This window comes from Maylandia zebra, linkage group LG7 (genome assembly GCF_041146795.1).
Source record: "Maylandia zebra isolate NMK-2024a linkage group LG7, Mzebra_GT3a, whole genome shotgun sequence".
NCBI lineage: Eukaryota > Metazoa > Chordata > Actinopteri > Cichliformes > Cichlidae > Maylandia > Maylandia zebra.
The window spans coordinates 33,777,104-33,800,795 of record NC_135173.1 but is presented as its reverse complement, the minus strand read 5'-3'; the positions used below and the strand labels follow the sequence as shown (position 1 = coordinate 33,800,795).

General features: G+C 42.2%; 2 protein-coding genes across 2 annotated transcripts; one reads left to right on the top strand and one right to left on the bottom strand.

The window, feature by feature from the left end:
* Positions 1–4,239: 4,239 nt before the first annotated feature.
* Positions 4,240–7,608, bottom strand: LOC101474787 (tripartite motif-containing protein 16). The gene is made up of 2 exons (XM_076886271.1): positions 7,567–7,608; positions 4,240–5,939 (listed from the first exon to the last, which is right to left on the bottom strand). The coding sequence occupies exons 1-2, from the start codon at positions 7,606–7,608 to the stop codon at positions 4,494–4,496; spliced, it is 1,488 nt and encodes a 495-aa protein (XP_076742386.1). The 3' UTR covers positions 4,240–4,493.
* Positions 7,609–9,673: 2,065 nt separating this feature from the next.
* Positions 9,674–12,436, top strand: LOC112429782 (tripartite motif-containing protein 16-like). The gene has a single exon (XM_076886270.1). It carries the CDS (start codon positions 9,864–9,866, stop codon positions 11,340–11,342), a length of 1,479 nt encoding a protein of 492 aa, XP_076742385.1. The 5' UTR covers positions 9,674–9,863; the 3' UTR covers positions 11,343–12,436.
* Positions 12,437–23,692: the final 11,256 nt, after the last annotated feature.

The following is a 23,692-nucleotide window of genomic DNA, read 5'->3' as shown; positions in this document are numbered from 1 at the left end:
CCTGATTTAGTGGGCGGAGGTTAAGATTTAAGATACTAAGTGAATCTTTCCAACAACGCTCCGTCTCCTGGTAACTCCTGTGTTATTATGTTGTCTGGCTGATATTGTATGGTAAGACTTACCATACAATATCAGCCAGACAACACTTACCAGGTAAGTGTATTGCTGGTTTAGTTGGTGTAACCTTCTGTTTCTCATGAGGAAAGAAAACCATGTTGTTTTTAATTCCAGCGTAAAGTTTTTACAAATACTTGAACCAGCTCGACTGACTCTGCATGTGTGCAACATGTCTGGTTCAGTCCCTGTGGGTGGCATCTCTGCCAATCTCTCATAAGGGATTTCCTGTGTTATGTACTTTGGCAGTAGCCACAGCCATTGTCACATCCTCCAATTATTAAAAAGGTTGGAGATAAAATGCCTCTCCACCAGCCTTTCCTGAAGTTGTCTTCCAAAACCTGATTTTGAAGTCCCCCCCTTCTTCAGAACAAAGCCACTTTCACAGCACACACTTCTGCCCCACACAGGCTGAGCAGCTGTGGAGTTCTTTGAATGCAGCTCCTATATTCGTTAGTCTGCGTTCAAATATCAAGCAGAATATTGTGATTGCCTCAACCTAAACCCATGTGTATGAAGGGAATACAGAGCTGAGGAATAATTCATTCAAACCAGTTAACAACAACTGCCATCTCAATGGCAAAGACCCCAAAACTATTAGAAAGAGACCTCCAATGCTCAGACTATAATGTTAACAGGAAAAGGAAGAATTCCTTTTTAACAGGAAGAGGCCTCCTTGGCATCAGGATCAGGGAGGTGCTGCCACCTGCTGGAAGTGGTTCAGGTTTGAAGGGAAAAGAAAAGAGAAAACAGGAGCTTTAACCACACCAACCCTGACTGTAAGCTTTCACACACATGAAAAAACAAAAAACAAAACATTGATGTTGACATTATACATTTAAATGTTGATCGTGTAAACTCCGTTTTTAAACTGTGTCACCTCTCTATGGTATGTTCGATGCTCACCTCTTCTTCAGCTTTCCTGCTCTTTTGGTATCTCGTCAATCTGCTGCAGTCTGGAGATGTGAACCCAGTGTGGGAACTAAAACTGTCACCATTATACAACATACCAGCTTGCATATGACTGCTTCATTGACATCATGGCTTTATACAGCTGCTTCAAATAAAGACAAAATAAGAGGTTTGACAAAGTTGAAGAAGTCAAACTTCACTGATTGCTTATTTTACATCATTCTGTGAAATACAGACTAACACACCTGACTTCAACCTTTAGGTCGTGGACAGTGTCTGACATTTATATTATTTTACTATAAATTATTGTAAATAATTTTAAAAAGGTCTGTTTATCGAGTGACAGGAGCAGGGCACGAAAAGTGGGTTCACTGTGAGACAAGGAGTTGTAGGACATGAGTGTGCTTGTTTGATACAGTGACTCATCAGTCTGTGAGGACCTGTGATTCATGCTTGCAGACAATACAGTTGTTTCGTCGTTACTTTAATGAGGCTAAATCTGTTTGGGCTTGTGGCAGCCAAGCTGAAGAAGATGAGAGTTTATAGCATGAAGTTACATAAATGTGTTCATCCCACGACCTCTGACTGCAGGAGCTCGCTGTTGTTCCTGATGCTGATCTAAAGCTGGAATGATGTGTGTTTGCTCCGGTACAACATGGCAGTAAGAGACAAGGAAATAACAGTTAACTAAAAGATTTTAAAGATTAGTATTATACAAGGTTATAGAAATTTGGTTTGTTAAATTTTTTTTGTGTTGATTTAATTTCTTGATTTATCATTGATTTCTTTTCAAACTGTTATACAACTTATTTATCAATGCTATTTATTTTCTTGGTTAAGGATTTGATTATTTCTATGGGGGTAAGGGATGGGATAAGTATAAGCCATAAGGCTTCAGCCTATTCCTTTTTCGGTTACTGTTTGAGTACTTTTATGTAAAATTATAATCTGTTGTTGTTGTTGACTGAAATAAAAATTTCAATTCAATTCAAAAGTGGATGTGAAAAAATAAAATAAAATAAAAATAGAGAAAAGATCCTTAGTTCTGGTATTTGTTAATTTGGTGAGACGTTAATGTCTAACGGACTGTGAGTCAATTGCTTTCTAAAAGTTCTGTTTGTATTGTAATATCTATACTTGCTTGCCCCTGTGTGACACCCAAACTCAGGCCAGTCACCCTCCAGTGTCAGCTCTTGGTTAAGTGTGGGACAGTTTTAGTGATAAATAAATCCAGATCACACAGACAAACACTGATTTGGATTTTTAACTCCAAAGGAAAAGCTCAGAATCAGACATTACAGATTACAATATTACTGCCCGATGAGACTGGATAGAAACACACTGACTGACTGACTGACTTTCCATGTTTTGATACATGAAAGGTTTTGGTTGCTTAACATTATTATTTATTTTTAGTGTATTGTGTATATCATTTAATCTGGCAGACTTCAGCATTATCCAGTTTATTTTTAAAGCCCTGCTAATAATGCAACTTAATCTGTAAATAAGTTAATGATTTCCTAGTGTATGTACACTCACCTACAACTTTTTTAGGCACACCTGATCAACTGCTCATTAATGCAAATATCTACCACATGGCAGCAACTCAATGTATTTAGGCATCTAGACATAGTCAAGGAAGCCTCCTGAAACTCAAACCGAGCATCAGAATGGGGATGAAAGGTGTTTGAAGTGACTTTGAACATGTCTGTTGGTTCCAGACGAGCTGATTTGATCTCATAGGGTTTTCCAGGATTTGCAGAGAATGATGCTGTCAGCTAAGAACAGGAAACTACCGTTCACACAGGCTCACTGAAACTGAACAGCTGAATGTTGCCTGGTCTGACAAGTCCAGATTTCTGGGGGTAGCAATATGATATAAACAAGATGAAGGCATGGATCCCTCTGGACAACACAGTGTTTGTCTGTGTGATCTACGGGGCAACCGTGGCTCACGGGGCGACCGTGCATCTGTCGCCGGTTCGATCCCCGGGCTCTTTGTCCTGGTCGTTGTTACCTTGGGCAAGGCACTTTACCCTACCCTTTACCCTATCGGCCCCTCTGGATGGCGCGATATGGCAGCCTGGCTTCTGTCAGTCTGCCCCAGGGCAGCTGTGGCTACAACTGTAGCTGCCTCCACCAGTGTGTGAATGTGAGAGTGAATGAATAGTGGTATTGTTAAGCGCTTTGGGTGCCTTGAAAAGCGCTATATAAATCCAATCCATTATTATTATTATTATCCATCCTGCCTTGTATCCACAGCTCTGGCTGCAGGTGATGGTGTGGGAAATATTTTCTTGGCACATTTTTTTATGAACTGAGCATCATTTAAATATCACAGCCTACCTGAGTATTGTTGCTGCCCATCTCCATCCCAGTATGGCCACACTGCACCCACCGTTTGATGATTGCTTCCACCAAGATAACGCGCCATGTCAAAAAAACTCAAACTAGTTTCTCAAACATGGCAATGAACTGACTGCACTCACATGGACTCCACAAGCACCAGATCTCTGACCTTTATGATGTGGTAAAAGGGAGATTCACATCAGAGTTGTGCAGCTGACAAATCTGAAACAACTCTGTGACACCATCATGCCAATCTGGACCAAAATCTCTGAAGCATGTTTCCAGCACAGCGCTGGACAAATGGAGAAAACTTGATTGAAACTGGAAACTAAATAATTTTGAGTAAAATCAGCAAACACTGTATCAGGTAGGAAAGAAAAACACGCTCCAAAGGTCCTGGTCATTTTCTCTCATTTACTGGATTTTATGATAAATACGTCTCATAAATTTCTAGATGTTTTAGAAACACTGCCTTTGTTAACGATTTGCTAGACAATAAAACACTGGCCATACGAGACAATCAAATAAAAGTTATTTAAACTAAAACACTGTTTCGAAGCACTTTACCTTACTCTCCATGGATGAAATATTCCCAATAAAAACATCAGCAGATAAGAAGCTGTTATGGCGTCACATGACATTAAGTTTTAATTTTGAGATGTTTTACAATCAAATCTGTTACACATACAATATAGAAATGAATTGAATATTTCCATGAAATATCATTATTTTGTTTAATAAACATTCTGATAAATAAATTGTGAAAATAAACCCAAAAACTTGACACAATCAGAAAGATAAATTTTCAGTTTCTATTTAGTCAGTTATTGCAAACAATATCAGAAGTCTGTCACAAATCAAGAAAAGATTTAAAAATAATATTTATTATCTTTAGAGAAATGAAGATTTCAATAAAAACTGAGTTTTTATTGTATAAAATGTCTGTGCTATCTTCTAACAATGAACTGATGAACAATCACTTGTCTGTTTTTCCTAGGCCACTTCTTATAATAAAAAGTATAAAACAAAGACATTTTACCTTCAAGTGAGTATCTTGGTTTATGGAGCTTCTTTACTTTTTGTTGCATAAGATAATGATTTTATGAATTTTATCATTTTTAACTTGAAATCTCACAGATTTCAGCGCTACCGCTGTATACACCGAGCCCAACCAGGAGTGGGCACCTAGTCTGGACTCTGTGGAGGAGAGTCATGGTTCGAGTGCTTTCAGAGACGCTGTAGAAGGACAGATAAGTGTAACTATTAAAATGATTCAGGAACACTCCAATTCTCGAGGACTGTGGACCTTTAATGAAAGTGTTGCTGCCTGAATTTCTGAATGTATAACCGCCACTGAAACACTCCAATGCCCATGAACTGTTATTGTTTCCAAAAGCACTCTCTCTTCCTGATCTGCTTACACTGCTGTAAGCTAATGCTATAAAGACATCGTCCCCGCTCCACTCCACCTCCCAGTAACAAGGTCCTGTGAAAATCTCTCTGCTCAACACCTGAGGCCAGTCAGTGAATCTGTCGGCGTGATCATAGCGCCTGATTGTCTGAGTATGACTATATTTTGCTTTTAAGCCAGGCCCAAGCACAACATGCTGGTGTGCTGTGTTTGGGTTAAATGTGATTTCACATTTATATTTTAAGAATTCAGCTCTGGTCTTGGGCTCTGTCTCTGACAGTGAAACATCCCCCTTAGTTTCTTCAACAGCAGTTATGGTCCATTCAACATTGTCCTGCAGTTTCTCTCTGGTCTCTGACACAGCTGCTGCCACATCCTCGGTGTAGCTCTCAGGATGAATATTGATGCTGGCTGAGTCTGGAGCTTCACTGAGACGTGACAGCAAGGTGTAGTTGTGTAGAAACTGGGTGGGGTCCTCTGTGTGAGAGAGCTGCTCCAACTCAGCTTTTCTCCTCCTCAGCTCAGAGATCTCCTGCTGCAGGACCTTCAAGCTTTTCTCTTTCTCTTTAATTTTCCTCTCGATGTTCTGCTGTCTCTCTTTGAGCTCTCTCTGCTTCTCGTTCATCTCTGCTGCAGCTGAAACTGTGTCGTGGCCTTTATGTTCATCCATTGTGCAAAGAATGCAGATACACTGCTGATCAGTGCGGCAGAAGATCTTCATCACCTCATTGTGGCGAGGGCACATGATCTCCTGGAGCTTCTGGGAGGGGTCCACCAGCTTGTGTTTCTTAAAGGCGGAGGATTCATAGTGAGGCTGGAGGTGCTGCTCACAGTAAGAGACCAGACACTGCAGACAGGACTTGACAGCTTTCAGCTTTGTCTCAGTGCAGAAATCACAGCTCACATCTTCATGTTCAGCGTGACAGAGATCAGCTTTAGCAGCTTGGAGTCCAGTCTTCTTTGTTTCCTCCACTAAATCTGCTATCACGGTGTTTCTCACCAGAGCAGGCCTCGGTGTGAAGGTCTGTCTGCACTGAGGACAGCTGTGGGTTTCCTTCCGATCCTCTTCATCCCAGTAGCTTTTAACACAGTTCATACAGTAGCTGTGTCCACAGGGAATAGTCACCGAATCCTTCAGGAGATCCAAACAGTAGTGATGTGACGTTCTGTATCGAGGCTTCGAAGCTTGTGTCGAGTAATGGAGGGGGCGTTTCCGCGATGCACGTATCGAGGCTTGCTTCATTTATGGGAGGAGCTGAAAATGATGACGTCCGAAGCCTCGCTTGCCCGGCTGTACCACGTGACTGGTTCATGAAGTGGTTCGAATTTGCCACGAGCTACGACAGCGATATAAACCCCTCAGACTTCATTCAAAAATGTGGGTGTTTGATGCAGAGTTGCGGTTAGTGAGAGTTTGGAGACCGTTTGGAGGTTTATGATAATAATAATAATGGATTGGATTTATATACAGTAGCGCTTTTCAAGGCACCCAAAGGGCTTTACAATACCACTATTCATTCACTCTCACATTCACACACTGGTGGAGGCAAACTACAGTTGTAGCCACAGCTGCCCTGGGGCAGACTGACAGAAGCGAGGCTGCCATATTGCGCCATCGGCCCCTCTGGCCAACACCAGTAGGCAGTAGGGTAAAGTGTCTTGCCCAAGGACACAACGACCAGGACAGAGGGCCCAGGGATCGAACCGGCGACCTTCCGGTTACAGATGCGATTCCCAACCCCCTGAGACACGGTCGCCCGTGTCTCAGGGGGTATGAGAGTGAGGAGAGAAAGTCAGGAGAGAATGGAGCCAGCTAAGAAGAGGAGGATGTCCTCCCCTGTGTGGGAACATTTTGATCTTATTCCTCCCAACAAGGTATGTACATTTCTACAGAAGATGTATTTTCATAATACTGATGGTGCAATACAATTTATGTTAAGCTGTTGTTACTTTTGTACAAGGTGAAGTGTTTGCTATGTGCCAGGGAGCTGGGATATAACAACAACACCTCATCCATGCTTAGGCATTACAGAGCTTTGCATGAGAATAAGGGGAACAGCGATTGTGGAGCAAGACCAGGTGAGCCATCAAATGCCATGATAATATAGCATGCAGTAATGTTACTAAATGATATAACAATATTATACAACTGTAATAAGTTACGTGTGTGGTTATTTATATCTGTGCTTTGTCTTTATTGTCTTTCCTCAGGAGAACAATCTCAAATAGATGAAGACCTGGTTAGCATGGTGATTGAGGACTCCCAGCCATTTAGCATTGTGGAGGACAAAGGATTTAAAAGATTTGTTAAATCATTAAATCCTAGCTATGTTCTCCCCACTAAAAAGGTCATAAAAGCAGTGAAAATTTAGTTTTTACAGAATAAAATGTGAACAGGCAGTGTGTAGCTGTCCATACCTCAACGTTACAAAAGCACAACCACTGTCCACACCCCAACCACACCTCACCTCACAGTAAATGATCATTTCCATTTTAAGCATTTCCAAATAATCATTTTCCATCCTGCCAGTATAAATATACACAGTATACTGCCATCACTACAATATACATGTTTTACACACTCCTTTTGTTGTTGACATTTACAGGCTGTGTGCAAAAGGCCACACTCTTCAAATTCATGCCAACTAATATTTTTACGTCCAGTAGATGTCCTACTAGAGCAAATGAAGCTTCAAGAAGCTTTGCGCTGGGATGAACCAATTGGATGAAAAGCTTCAGTGCTTCATGAAGCTTCATCTGCCCATCACTACCAAACAGATCGAGCAGCAGTCTCGGTTCACCTGGTTTTCTCGCTGCGCCATTTCCGGGACGCTAAATGCAATTTAGCTCGTTGTCGCCTCAATAATCCAAATCGTTTCAAACACTCAACGTCGGTTGGAATAACGCAGGAAAGCTTTATTCCTTTATTCTGCGAGGATAATAAGCAGGTCAAACTCACAAGTCTTCTTGCTGGATGATATAAAACTGGAGAAGTTTGACTGTCTGGAAATCTGAAAGTTAGTTTAAGTAATACAGCGAGGGTTGGTCTCTTAAAGCAACAGTACACAATTACTGTATAATTATGTTCAAATATATACAGACGCATCAAAGAATTCAGTCAGTCAAACTGGTGTAGCAGTTGTGGTCCCGGAGTTTATGGTTGAAATAGGGAAAAGGATCAATGATGGACTGCCAGTATACACTGGAGAAATGCTCACAATACTATTAGCTGTTCAGTGGGTAAAAGACACGAGGCCATTAAAAGTAGTCATTTGTTCAGACTCAAGCTCGTCATTGGTCAGTTTACAGTGTAGTCACTCAGAAGGTACAGCAGATGTTATAGCAGAGGTTCAGCAAACACTTTTCAGAATACACATGATGGGACGTACAATTGTGTTTTTATGGAGCACTATGGAGTAAGGGTGAATGAAATGGCAGATAGAGTTGCAAAGGAAGCCACAAAACATGGGCCCACATAACAAAATTGGTACGGCCCAAACATGGGCCAGCACAAGGCCAGTTGCAGACACACTGGTGGCCCTGTGCTTTCCCAGAACAGTTTTAGCTCTGGCCCCATATGTCAGCCTAATGTGTACCTTCATCAAGCCATGTAATAACAACATGTTCCAGAACATAACTGTGCAAAAGTAACATGACAGAACTGTGTTCAGACATTGAATGGACTGATTCTTATAAAGCACTTTTCTACTCTTCCAGATTACTAAAGGTGCAACGTTCCACATTCACATGCCTGCTCTAAACTGAGTGTTTCCTAACTGCATTCATACAGACTGGAGAAGCCAGGGATTGAACCACTAACCTTCTGATCAGTAGGTGACCTGCTCTACCTCCTGAGCTACAGACACTCAGTGGTAAACATAAGTAAACCCTCATGAGGTTTTGGATAAAGTGTACACTCACAAACCTGTCAAACCTGCATTTGAAATGTTGGCTACCATAGCAGTATAGTGTTGCAACATGGCATTTGGGTCTTCTAACTAAAATAGGAACATAGGAACATAAATAGTGCCATTATTGCCAGACCTGGCCCACATCTGGTTGACATACACTCTGCCATGACACCGGTCAGTCAGAAGTGCCAGCATGATGCCGGATCCGGGCCAGACCTGTTTTCTATGGGTCTGGGCCGCATAAACCAAACCACAATTAGGCCAGATGTGGCATGCCATCACATAAACAGGCCTGGCCCCTATCTGGATGACATACCACTTACCGTGCCAGAAGTCAGCCAGCAGTGCCGGCTTGACACCAGATCCAGGCCAGACCTGTCTGCTATGTTGGGGGTAGTTGACCTGGCTATTAATTCTGGTCAGGCAGAGGTAAAGAGTATCATAAGGAAAGAAATTAGGAAAAGATGGCAAAAACAGTGGGAGGAAGAAAGGAGGGGACAGTGGTTGTATAAAATTCAAAGGAGTGTAGGAGAAATGAGAACCACAGAAAGGATTAGGAGAGTGGAGGTGGTCATATCGAGAATGAGATTTGGACATACTGGTTTGAACACTACACTATTCATGATAGGGAAACATAATACAGTGAAATGTGACTACTGTGGAGAAGAGGAAACTATAGAACATGTTATATTGCACTGCCAGAAGTATCAGGTGGAGAGAAGACAATTGATCCAAAACCTCAATAATTTAAAAATGAAACTGAGTCTCATCAATTTATTGCAAAAGGAATATGGAAGTAAAAGTTATCAGGACTTGTTTCAGTTTTTAAAAGAGGGGAAATTGTTTGGAAGGATTTGAAGGTTTTTCGTTTTGTTGTTTTTGAGCGACGTTCCAGTTCAGACTCCATACCAGTTGGTGGCGGTAATACACCATTCAGTTGTTTGCCAACCACCAATACAAATTTTAAAAGGAAGAAGAATATTCCCGTGTTTTTATTCAGCTGGAAGACTTTGAACTGCTTAGTAAAAAAAGAAAAAGAAAAAAAGAACTGCTTAGTACATGTGAAGCCAAAAAAGTTCTCTTGACAGACGTCGAGCTGCTGTCTTTAAAATTAGGCGGACTGTTTTGGTGAGTTAAGGCGATTTATTGACATTGTCATCCCGGAAATGGCGCAGCGAGAAAACCAGGTGAACCGAGACAAACTCTGCTGCTCGATCTGTTTGGATCTCCTGAAGGATCCGGTGACTATTCCCTGTGGACACAGCTACTGTATGAACTGTGTTAAAAGCTACTGGGATGAAGAGGATCGGAAGGAAACCCACAGCTGTCCTCAGTGCAGACAGACCTTCACACCGAGGCCTGCTCTGGTGAGAAACACCGTGATAGCAGATTTAGTGGAGGAAACAAAGAAGACTGGACTCCAAGCTGCTAAAGCTGATCTCTGTCACGCTGAACATGAAGATGTGAGCTGTGATTTCTGCACTGAGACAAAGCTGAAAGCTGTCAAGTCCTGTCTGCAGTGTCTGGTCTCTTACTGTGAGCAGCACCTCCAGCCTCACTATGAATCCTCCGCCTTTAAGAAACACAAGCTGGTGGACCCCTCCCAGAAGCTCCAGGAGATCATGTGCTCTCGCCACAATGAGGTGATGAAGATCTTCTGCCGCACTGATCAGCAGTGTATCTGCATTCTTTGCACAATGGATGAACATAAAGGCCACGACACAGTTTCCACTGCAGCAGAGATGAACGAGAAGCAGAGAGAGCTCAAAGAGAGAGAGATGGACATCGAGAAGAAAATTAAAGAGAAAGAGAAAAGCTTGAAGGTCCTGCAGCAGGAGATCTTTGAGCTGAGGAGGAGAAAAGCTGAGCTGGAGCAGCTCTCTCACACAGAGGACCCCACCCAGTTTCTACACAACTACACCTTGCTGTCACGTCTCAATGAAGCGCCAGACTCAGCCAGCATCAATATTCATCCTGGGAGTGAGACAGCAGTCACAGGGAAACTTCAGGGCATTCACAGTGAAGGATGGACTGTAGCGTCTCTGAGAGGAACTAGAGGGGATGTTTTACTGTTACAGACAGAGCCCACGAGCAGAGATGAATTCTTAAAATATAAATGTCAAATCACTTTTGACAGTAAAACTGCACACAACTACATCAGAATTGAGGGTGTAATGGCAAAATTTCACCCTGTTAATCAGAGCTTTCTGTTTCGTGCTCACCCAGACAGATTCACTGACTGGTTTCAAGTTTTGTGTAGAGAAAGTCTGAAAGGACGTTGTTATTGGGAGGTGCAGTGGAATGAAAGGGAGGAAATTTTTATAGCAGTAGCTCACAAAGACATCAGCAGATCAGGAAGAGAGAGTGCTTTTGGAAATGATGACAAGTCGTGGGTGTTACAGTGTTTCTGTGGTGGTTATGAATTCAGACATAACAACATCAGAACTCCAGTCTCAGGTCCCTGGTCATCCAGAATTGGAATTTACCTGGATTATGATGCAGGTATTCTGTCCTTCTACAGCGTCTCTGAAACATCTCAAAACATGACTCTCCTCCACAAAGTCAAGACCAGATTCAGTCGACCACTCTGTCCTGGATTTGGTTTATACTCTGATTATACAACTGTTGAAATCCATTCAGATTAACAAGAAGACACTGAAGATTTAAACTTGTAAACCCTTTCCCAACTTTACTACACCAGTATACACAATCCTGTCACTTTGTTGGTCACACAACGCGAGAGCCACCACTTTGGCCTGGTAGGCCGTTTACCTCCTTAACCTGATGAAAAACAAAGACTGATTACCATGCAATGTGAACAGGCATTTCCTCACCTGAATGTATGGTTTTTACACCAGAACCCTTTATGGTTAAATTTAAAGAAATGGAAATGCTAAGATGGTAGCTGCATAGTGATGTAAGTTAATACTGTGCTAATTTATTGAATCCTTTCACTAGCATGATTGCACTGTGATTTGGTTTGGCCCTGAATTATAATTTTTTGTTCTTATTTGAATATATAGAAAAAAATATTTATTATTCATCCATCCATTAATATGTCTGTAAATCCAGTAAATCAGCATTGTCATATTAAACCTGCATCCCATGTTTAAATGTGCACACCACATCAGCCAGTGCATCCAACTTCAGTGGCCTTTTTTTTTTTCAATCCGAAAGTTAAAATGTCTTTTCAGTGCCTAATCTGTAACTCACTACAAATGTAAAAGCTCTGCAGGCTTTTGTGGAAAACAGAGATAAGTAAAAGGACTGGAGACTCTCAAGGACATATGGCCACTATATGTCGGTCTTGTTTTGTTCTGTGTTATATTTTGTCTCACAGGAGCTAATTGGATGCTAATTAGCTGCACGAGCTTGGTGTTCTTATGAGCTACCTCTTTGCTTCAGTCCTTACTCGGGCTCCCAGACTACTATTCAGCTACTGCTCATACACTGCCACTCATCCATACATACATAACACTGCTGACTTGCTTTTAAACATGTGCTCTTTTAATTTAGTTATATCTTGGCAAATAAATGTTGTTTTTGTTGCAACCTCTTCTTGGGCTTTGACAAAGGCTGCAATAAAGACTTCTAACCATGTGAAAATAGTGGAAGGTGATCCCCTGAATGTTGTTTTTTATGTTTTTGTCACCTGTCTGTGTCTTACAAGAAGTGTGTACCTCAAAAAGATGCACCAGCTGAAGCCTCAATGATTACCAGATGAAACAACAGTCTTAAATGTTATTGGAATAAATCAGGGAACACAAGATGGCTGTTTAATACATATTAGTTTCCTTTTATTTGCACCTGCATCTATCAGCTTGCCAGATGTTGACCCCAGAACATAGGGATATATTCACATCCTGGAGTTATTTCCATAGTGAATCTATACTTCTAGTTAGATCAGGATTAAACACAAAGATAACTGGAGAATCATTAGAAATGATGGAATAATATTTACTTTCTTTTGCCACTTCATTAGTTTGAACAGCAGGTGGCACTGTTGCATAAAATAATCCTAAATACTGCACACATGAACTTGTCTGTCAATCTATCCATCCATTTCCCTCTGCTTATCCAATTCAGTGCTGTGTGCACATATGTTCAGTGTATAGCAGTATTCAGAAATTGTGTAAATAGCCTACCTCTGCTTTCTGCTACACCTGTGTGACAAAAAGGGCAAAACAGAGCAGCAAAAAACTGGATTGAACCCACTGAATACTTCCATCCATTCTCTTCCACTTATCCTTGTCTGGATTGTGGGGCTGGAGCCTATCCCAGCTGGAGGTACAGTATATCCTGGACAGGTCACCAGTCACAGGGCTAACAATGGGCAATTTAGAGTTACCAATTAAACTAACCCCACCCTGCGTTGGACTGTGGGAGAAAGGCATGGACACCTGGAGAGGACCCAAGCAAACACTGGGAGAACATGCAAAGTCCTCACAGAAAGACCCTGCACTGATTGTGGAACTGAACTCAGGACCTTCTTGCTGTGAGGCAACAGTGCTAACCACCATGCTGCCCCCCACTGAATCCTTCAACATGTTTATTTGGATATGCAGGTGTACAATGTATACACAAGAATGGTCATCTTTCACACATACAGTAGCTTTTGTTTTGCCAAGTAACGATTAAAGTATCATGATCCATGGTGTGTGTGAGATAACCACACCTTGTGTTTCAGATGTGAGTGAGCGTCATTCCTCTGCTTCCCACCCTTCATCTCTGCACACCTGGATTGATGACTTCACCTGTTTGTAATCCTGTGATTAGCTGCTCACTATTTAAGACGAGTGGTAGTGCAATAATGCCTTTGTTACACGTTTACCAGAAAATCGAACTGAAATTAATTTAAAGTGCTTTACTAGAGGTTAACCTTCCTTAGTTTAAAAGAGAACAATAGAGCTATTGGTCTGATTTGTGTTAATGAGCAAGTAAAGGAAGAAAGAGTCCAGGCAAAAGCTGTATGAAAAGTTTTGTAGGATATTATGCGGATAAATAAAATTATATAAAAATTATAATTTTTCAAATATTGCACCGATTTTCAAATCTAGTGAGCCCATTAGCAGAAAGTTTACAGTCTACAAATGCAAATAAATTGTCATTGCCCGTCTGAGTTTTAAGGTTACTTTAAGGCTATGGGAACATCTGTGAGCCTGTTGTTGGAAAACCATCCTGCAGCAGATAAAACTTTCCAGCAAAATATCTTTTCCCTAATTATATTGCACACAAGTGTACAATTATAAGATTTGCTTACTCATATAAGATTCTCAAGGGCACAAATGTCCAAATGTGCGGTCCTGAGAGAGAGATAGAGAAGCTGCAGGCACACTAGAGCAACATAGAGACACGGAGAGCACAGCATATATAAGTGAGGTGACAACGGGTTAAGTTGCATTTACTGTCCTGGAAATGGCGCAAACAAGAAAATCAGCTGGACAGAGACAAACTCTGCTGTTCGATCTGTTTGGATCGCCTCAAGGATCCAGTGACTATTCCCTGTGGACACAGCTACTGTATGAACTGTATTAAAAGGTACTGGGATGAAGAGGATCAGAAGGAAACCCACAGGTGTCCTTAGTGCAGACAGACCTTATGTATCTGAATTTTTTTGCACAATGGATGAATGTAAAGGACACGACAAAGTACTGACTGGTGCAGCAATGAGTGAAAAGCAGAGAGAGCTCAAAGAGAGTCAAGATAAAATCCAGCAGAGAGTCCAGGACAGCGAGAAACACCTGAAGGTGCTTGAGCAGGAGGTGGAGACCTTCAATCAGTCTGCTGATAAAGCTGCGAGAGACAGTGAGGAGATCTTCACAGAGGTCAAGCAGCAGATCAAAGCTTGCCAGAAGTCTGAAGTGAGTCAAATTAATGAACTTAAGGGGAAACTTGCATTAGGAAATCTCTGAGCTGAGGAGGAGAAACACTGAACTGGAGCAGCTCTCTCACACAGAGGACCCCACCCAGTTTCTACACAACTACACCTTGCTGTCAAGTCTCAGTGAAGCTCCAGACTCAGCCAGCATCAATATTCATCCTGAGAGGTACACCGAGGATGTGACGGCAGCTGTATGCTGTCCTCACTAAAGTTTGTTGCAGGCAACGTAATTTCAGCTATACAGCTAGCTTAACAATCTTTATTCCCAGCACTTCATCCTCCAAGAAACAGGCCGCTTGTTGTGTTTGGCAGGATTTAATGATGAAAATAAATTCTCTCTCTCTCTTTTTTTGTAAAACTGTACAAAGAAAAGGAATACAAAATACACAATGAAGACATGTTCCATTACACTGGGAGAATAACATTGTTCTAGCGAAAAACACACGACCACAGATAAAGCATCTGCTGACAAAATACAAGCATCTACCTGCCTCCATATGATTTAACTCAAAACAGCGTCAAAACTTACTAATACACATTAAATGTATAGGAACTTACGGATGAAGCCGATATTGTGGACTTTAACACCAGGATTGCAGAGATTGCCATCAGATTACAAATGCTGTCACTGCAGCAGCTAAAGAGCACACAACTTCCTGTATATCACTTCCTCTACAAAAAAGACATTCTGCTTAGTTACCACTAGGTGGTAGTAACACTTCTTAAACAACTATAATATGTCCGTTCCATGACACTCCCCGCCTGGCATATTAAAGATATGCCACTTTATGCCACAGTCTCAATCCTTTAGCTTGCTGATGAGTCATTGTCCTGTGGTGAAAACAACAAGATTACTTGAGAAACTGGTCTAGAGAAGACCTTCGCTGTCTGGTTCCGTATCACCTTAACTTCAACTTTCCTAACAAGTCCATCTCTGCTGGGAACAACCTTGACAATAATTCCCATAGGCCACTGATTCCTCTTGGCTTGATCGTCCTTGAGCAGAACAATATCTCCTTCTTTGAGATTAGGTTTCTGAGATTGCCATTTGTGCCGACTCTGTAATGTGCTCAAATATTCATGGCGCCACCTAGCCCAGAAGGTATCTGCCAAGGCCTGAACTCTTTTCCACTGATTTTTGAGCAGATCCCCTCTTGAAAACTCACTTACAGTAGGAGAGGGAACACCCCCCTTCTGGGTCAGCAATATGGAAGGTGTTAGAATGAAAGGCGCCTCAGGATCAGTAGAAACTGGTATTAACGGCCTTGCATTGACAATGGCACTCACTTCAGCCATAAAAGTGGTTAAGACCTCATGAGTGAGTTTTACATGTCCAACCTGAAGAAGCATAGAATCTAAAATCCGTCTTGCCACTCCAATCATGCGCTCCCAAGCGCCGCCCATATGAGAGGAGTGAGGTGGGTTGAAAACCCAAGTGCATTTTTGTTGAAGAAGGTAATCCTCTACGCTCTTATTGCCAGGATCCATCTTCAGCTCTTTGAACGCTCCAGTGAAATTGGTCCCACAGTCCGAGCGAAGCTGTTTGGCATGACCCCTGATGGAGAAAAACCTTCGGAGCGCATTTATAAAGCTTGAGGACGTCATTGTTTCAATAACCTCAATATGTATGGCTCGAGTGGCCATACATGTGAAAAGGACAGCCCACCTTTTGTCTTGAGCTTGACCACCTCTGGTACGGCGTATCACCACTTCCCATGGTCCAAAAACATCAAGGCCAACATAGGAAAATGGAGGGTCAGCCTGAAGGCGCTCTGTGGGTAGGTCTGACATTTGTTGCTGCTCGGTTCTTCCTCTTAGTTTCCTGCATGTAACACACTTGTGAATAATACTGCTGATGAGACGTTTCCCTCCAACAATCCACAGACCACTGTTGCGAATTGCACCTTCAGTGAAATGCCTGCCCTGGTGCTTTACAGCCTGATGATGATGACAAACAAGCAAGCTTGCTACATGGCTGCGGCTTGGTATTATTAGCGGATGGACTTCACCACTTTCAAGTTGTCCTCGACCAATGCGTCCACCTATTCTTAACATACCTTCGCTGTCGAGAATGGGCCGGAGTTTGTACAGAGTGCTGGTTTTCGGAAGGTCATGTTTCATTTTGATGCATTTCAGTTCTTCTGAATACATTTCTTCTTGCACACATTTTATGATGATCTGTTCTGCTCTGACAATGTCAATGACTGACAGGCCACTTTTGCACATGTGCCATCCAACACACCTTTGATTCTTTGAGGAGTGAGAGAAACACTGAGCAATATGACACAGACGTGCCACAGTCTTACTGAGTGTGGTCCAGGTAGAAAAACGCTGGAAGCGTTTTGAGCCAAGTTTGTCTCTACTAACTTGTGTGGCGAGCGAGATTACCTCAGGACGTACCTCAGCATCAGCATCTGGGTTCACAAGGTCAAATGTTGATCCTTTATCGCCACTGGCAGCTACCTTTGTTTGTTTCATTAGGAATGCTGGTCCTGTTAGCCACGTGGTGTCGGCAAGCTCGGCGGCTGGAACAGAACGTGACCCATGATCAGCCGGATTTAGTTCTGAAGGAATGTAGTTCCACTGATCAGGTCGTGTTGACTGCCGGATGCGCTGCACTCTATTGTTCACATACACATAGAACCTCCTAGTCTCGTTGTGTATGTATCCCAATACAACTCTGCTGTCAGTGTAGAATTTCACTGTCTTGAGATCTAGATCAAGCTCCCTCATTACTAGATCGGCTATCTCAACGGCCATGACAGCAGCACACAACTCCAGTCTTGGGATTGTGAGGCCTGGGTTGGGAGCGAGCTTGGATTTCCCGAAAACAAAGCCCACCTCTTGGAGACCTTGTTCATTCGTTGTCTTAAGATAAGCAACTGCAGATATTGCTTTGACAGAGGCATCACAGAAGACCAATAATTCAGCGTGCTGTGCTTTTGAAACAGAGAAAGAGGCATATGTTCGTGGAACATCCAGGTTTTTTAGTGCTGACAATGATTCATTCCATCTTCTCCAACTTTCTTTTTTAGCCTCAGGGAGTTCTACGTCCCAGTCTGCATTCTCGGTTGTTAGCTCTCTTAGAATCAGTCTCCCTGTCACTGCAACAGGAGCTATGAACCCCAAAGGATCAAACAGACTGTTTACTGTTGACAGGACACCACGGCGTGTAAATGGCTTTTCATTCTCAGGAATACTGAATCCAAAAGTGTCAGTCATTATGTTCCAGCTGACTCCAAGACTGCGTTGGACTGGTAAGTCATCCACAAAGAGGTTAAGGTCTTTTACATTGTCTGCTCTTTGATCTGCAGGAAATGCTTTCAATACTTCTGCTCGATTTGAAGCTATTTTGTGCAGAGTGATGTTAGATGCTGCCAACATCTGCTGTGTTCGACGCAGAACATCAATGGCCTCTGCTGTTGTAGCAAAAGACCGGAGGCCGTCATCTACATAAAAGTCTCTTTCTACGAAGTGCCTCGCATCACTGCCATATTCAACTTCTTGGTGCTCTGCTGCTTTCCTGAGGCCAAAGATTGCCACTGCAGGTGATGGACTGTTTCCGAAAACATGAACACGCATGCGATAATCCACCACATCCTTACTCAGATCGTTATCCTGATACCACAGGAACCTAAGGAAATCCCTGCAGTCCTCACGAACAACGAAACAGTAAAACATCTGCTGAATATCTGCAGTTATGGCTACAGGCTCTTTCCTGAATCTGAGGAGGACACCGATGAGAGTGTTGTTAAGATCTGGTCCAGACAGCAGCACCTCGTTTAGCGAGATTCCATCATACTGAGCACTGGAATCAAATACCACTCTAATCTTGCTTGGTTTTTTGGGATGGTAAACACCAAACGTGGGCAAATACCAGCATTCTGCCCCCTCCTGGAGTGGTGGTGCAAGTTCAGCATGTCCCTTGTCTAACATATTTTGCATGAAGTCTGTGAAATGCATTTTCATTTCGGGCTTCTTATCTAAAGTCTTCCGCAGTGACATCAGACGGTGATGAGCGTAACATCTGTTATTTGGCAGACGTTTACGTGGGTGCCGAAAAGGAAGAGGGGCAACCCAGCTTTTTGTCTCATCCTGGAAGAATTCCTCTTCCATGATCTGTAGGAAGACTGAATCCTCAATGGAGTGTGCTAGCTGGTTGTCATCTTCTGTGGCATTGAAGACTGTTTCCCCAAGATTAGTCACTGTCAATGCATTTTGAATGTCTCTATTGGGTGGGGTTCTCTTTTTCTCATCTTTGCCATTAGGATTTTCTTTCACCTTTATCTTATTCTCACACGTGGCAAAGTGACTTGGTCTGCCATTTTCCAGGATGCAGGTTTTCATAGCACTCACTGTAGTCGTGTTGTGTGCACCTCCTATGCACACCTCTCCAACTATGACCCACCCTAGGTCTAAGCGTTGTGCATATGGGGCGTTTAGTGGACCATTATACTGGTCTCGAACCTTATGCGCTCTTATAATGTCTCTTCCCAATAGAAGAAGAATGTCTGCTTCTGGGTCAAGTGGTGGAATCTTATCTGCCACTCTTTTAAGATGATGGTGGTGACATGCAGCTTCGGGTGTGGGTATCTCTGACCTGTTATTTGGGATATCATTGCACTCTATAAGTGCAGGCAAAGGCATGGTAACTTTCCCGTCCAACGATTCTATCATAAAACTGTGGGCTCTTCTCCCAGATGCTTCTATGACGCCTGCACAGGTTTTCAGTGTGTATGGCATGGTTGCTCCCTTGAGACCAAACATGTCAAAAAACTCAGATCTGGCCAGTGAAACATTACTTTGGTCATCTAAAATGACATACATCTTCTGCCATTGCTCTTGGTGGCCATTTGGATACACATTCACCAGACAGATCTTTGAGCAGGATTTCCCTTGAAACCCATCCCCACATACCTGGGTACATCTGGATGTGACACTCTGTGCCTCTGTGTCCGACCTCTCCCCGCCATTCTCTGTCGAGGAAGTAGGAACTGCATCTGAGCGCGAAGCTGGTCCGGGGTGCAGAGCGGAAATGTGTTTATCACTGTCACATTCCTCGCATTTTACGGTGGCCTCACAAGATTTGGCTTGATGAGTCGTAGAGGCGCAGCAGCGAAAACATATATTGTTTTCTTTTAAGAACCTTTTCCTCTCTTCCAAGAGCAGTTTTCGAAAACCTCTGCATTTTTGAAGAGAATGAGGCTTGTGGTGCATGGGGCATAGCTTCTCTGGATTTCCTGTTTTGGGCTCTGAAGCCATGCATATGTTCGTCTTGTGCACGGAGACAGGTCTCGCTTGATTTGACTTCTCTTTTCTGTAAGAATTAGTGAAAAGATCTGGATAGTTAAAACTGGGATCATTTCTCTCTTCAGCCTCTCTGCAGATGAATTCTTTGAAGTAGGAGAAAGGAGGAAAGGCAGCATGATGATCTCTTTTGTATTTGCACCCGTGTGACAGCCACTTGTCTTGGAGATAAAAAGGGAGCTTTTCCACAATTGGCTGCACACCTCTTGATGTATCAAGATAGGCTAGACCTGGCAGGTAACCCTCTCGTTTAGCAACGTCGAGTTCAGTAAGCAAGTCAGCCAGTTCTTGTAGTTTTTGACTCTCTCTGTTGTGGATCTTGGGAAAACTCTCAAGTTTACAAAAGAGAGCTCTTTCTATCACCTCTGGAGCACCATATTTTTTATTTAGTCTTTCCCAGATCATTCTAAGTCCCACATTAGGCTGTCTGATATTCACAGACCGTATTCTGATTGCATGCCCACCAGATTCTTTACCCAGCCATTTGATAAGCAGATCCATTTCTTCACTTGCTGATAGACTCAGACTTTCGATTGTGTTGATGAACGTTTCTCTCCAGGCTTCATAGTGTTCGGGTAAGTCATCAAACTTTGTTAGGCCTGAGGAAACCAGCTGGGATTTAGCAAGGAACTTGGCAAGATCTGTAGATGAGTCATTATTGTGGGAGCTGTTTAGATGTGGTCGATTGTCGGGCAGTACCCTGTGCTGATAGCGCTCATCTTCTTGCTGTGGGAAGTTCATATGGAGTGGCTGAGCATTATTTGGAGGGAAGCTGGCTCCATTGTCGATGAGCTGGGGCTGTGCATTCTGATTGTAGCTTGGAAATGGAGTGGATGTTGGCGGTAAAGTCGAATCATTCTCTACTTTGGGTTCTTGTGGGAATTGATCTTTTGTGTGCTGTGTAACATAGTGATCAGTCCTTTTCAATGCACTCTCTGGCAAGGGCAGAAAGTCAAATTCTTTGTTGTTGGATTCATTCACGTCTCCTGCAGCTGCCTCCAACACCTCAGCTTCAGCTTGGGCAGCCTCAGCTTCTTTCTGTAGACTAATATAATCTATCTTGGCTTCTAGTCTGGCCTTTTCGACTCTCAGTTCGCCTTCCTTTTCCGTGAACGCTAGTCTGGTTTTCGCCGCTTCTGCTTTGGCTCGCGCCCTGGCTGCTTCATAGCTTACTCTGGAGCTTGTTGATGAGCGTGAAGAGCGTGACCTCTTTGAGCTGTGGCGTGAATAAATAGACCCCGATTCAACTTCATCTCGTGAGCCTTCAGCTCTATCTTCCTTTAAAGCTTGTGCTGAGGCGCTTGTGGCTTCCATTGCAGTGTGATGCAGACTGACAATCCTTCACTCTTCTTAACTTCCACGTTGAGTGGTCATCCTTTTACTATGCTGTCCTCACTAAAGTTTGTTGCAGGCAACGTAATTTCAGCTATACAGCTAGCTTAACAATCTTTATTCCCAGCACTTCATCCTCCAAGAAACAGGCCGCTTGTTGTGTTTGGCAGGATTTAATGATGAAAATAAATTCTCTCTCTCTCTTTTTTTGTAAAACTGTACAAAGAAAAGGAATACAAAATACACAATGAAGACATGTTCCATTACACTGGGAGAATAACATTGTTCTAGCGAAAAACACACGACCACAGATAAAGCATCTGCTGACAAAATACAAGCATCTACCTGCCTCCATATGATTTAACTCAAAACAGCGTCAAAACTTACTAATACACATTAAATGTATAGGAACTTACGGATGAAGCCGATATTGTGGACTTTAACACCAGGATTGCAGAGATTGCCATCAGATTACAAATGCTGTCACTGCAGCAGCTAAAGAGCACACAACTTCCTGTATATCACTTCCTCTACAAAAAAGACATTCTGCTTAGTTACCACTAGGTGGTAGTAACACTTCTTAAACAACTATAATATGTCCGTTCCATGACAAGCTGTGTCAGAGACCAGAGACAAACTACAGGACATCCCCGGTGAGGAATGGACCAAAACCTCTCTGAGAGGAACTGAATGGGATGTTTTACTGTCACTGACAGAGCCCATGACCAGAGATGAATTCTTAAATTATAAATGTCAGAACACATTCAATCTAAACACAACACACCAGCGTATTGAATGTGTCCAGAGCTTAAAAGTAGAAAATAGTTCTACTTAAGGTGAAAGGTATCAAGATCACCCAGACAGATTCACTGACTGGCCTCAGGTGAAGTCTCGCAGGACATTGTTACTTGGAGGTGGAGTGGAATGGGAATGTTGTCATAGCATTAGCTCACAAAGATATAAGCAGATCAGGAAGAGAGACTGTTTTTGGAAACAATGACAGGTTGTGGGCGTTGGAGTGCTTCTGTGGTGGTTATGAATTCATACACAACACCATCAGACCTCCATTCTCAGTCTTCCAGAACTGGAGTGTACCTGGATCACAGTGCAGGTATTCTGTCCTTCATAACATCTGTGAAGCCACTGAAACCACGACTCTCCTCCACAGAGTCCAGCAGATTCAGTTGGACAGTCTGTCCTGGATTTGGCATATATAATCTTAAAGCTTCTGCTAAATCCTTGATGACTCAAAAGGCTAAGAAAGTTTAGCAAACTCAGACAGGTTGGGGTTGTGGTACAATTATTTGCTCTTCTGGACTAAACAGACAGGCTCCCCTTTACTTCACCTACAAAGTAATGAACAAACTAAAGAAATTGCACAACAAAATTTTTTGTGTGTAAAAAAATTTTTTTTTTGTCAAGTTTATGTATAATTTGTAGGTTTTTATGTGAAACCAGTTTCATACCACACTGGACTAAAGGATGCATGCACAAACATCCTTAAGTTATAGAATCAAAGTAAATCAAAATAAATTAAAAATTGACTTTTCTACAGCATGTCTGCAAGTTTCTCCATATATTGTTTTTTCTTGTTTTACATGAAGTAACATATATTCCTCCTTCTGTGTTTGAATGTGTATTTACTTTAAGGACAGTGAGAGGTTTAAAGGAAAGTGATGCATGATTTTAAAATCATTGTTTTTTAAGCATCAAATGACAAAACAAAAACCTAACATGTAATATTATTTATAATCAGTCACTCAGTATCATAGCCTTTAAAAATTGTACTTTTAACTTTCTTTTATCATTAAATCAAACATCCCACTGAATTGACTATTAAATGAATTTTAAAATATTTTTCATCTTAGTCTTAAGTACATTCTTAAATTTTCCTCCTTATCAGTTCAGTAAGGACCAAAATAGCTGAAGAGTTTATGAGAAAAATACCACCAGAGGCTAGAACGACTCCGCCAGCAGGCGGGGCCTAGCGCAAAACTACTCCACCTTTACCTGGAGAGCAGTGTGACGTGAAATACGAAACTGAAAAGGAAAAATGCAGGAAGCAGGAAGAAATCATTGACAGTTATTTATTTTATTTCCCTCATTAAAAACAAGAAAATCTGGCTTTTTGTTCATAAAATTACATTTATGAATGTGGAACCATGGGCACATGGTAGCATTAAATAATTTAAAAAAATTATAGCATCAAATGCGGAAGCATCTTTGCCCCCAATGATCATAGCAAATAATTAAAATATTCATAGAGTAAGAAGCAAAATAAGAAAAACTATTATCAACCACAAGAGTCTTCTTTGATTTTCAGTCCCCGTTGCTGATTGGTCGCATTGTTATGGCACATGAGTTGACTGACGCGGTATTCCACCAATTGGATTTGCTTGACGTCTCCACTCTCGCCAATCAGCGCATGGGAAATGAAAACACGCTTGAGTATCCTCCCCCTTCCCTTCAGTGTGA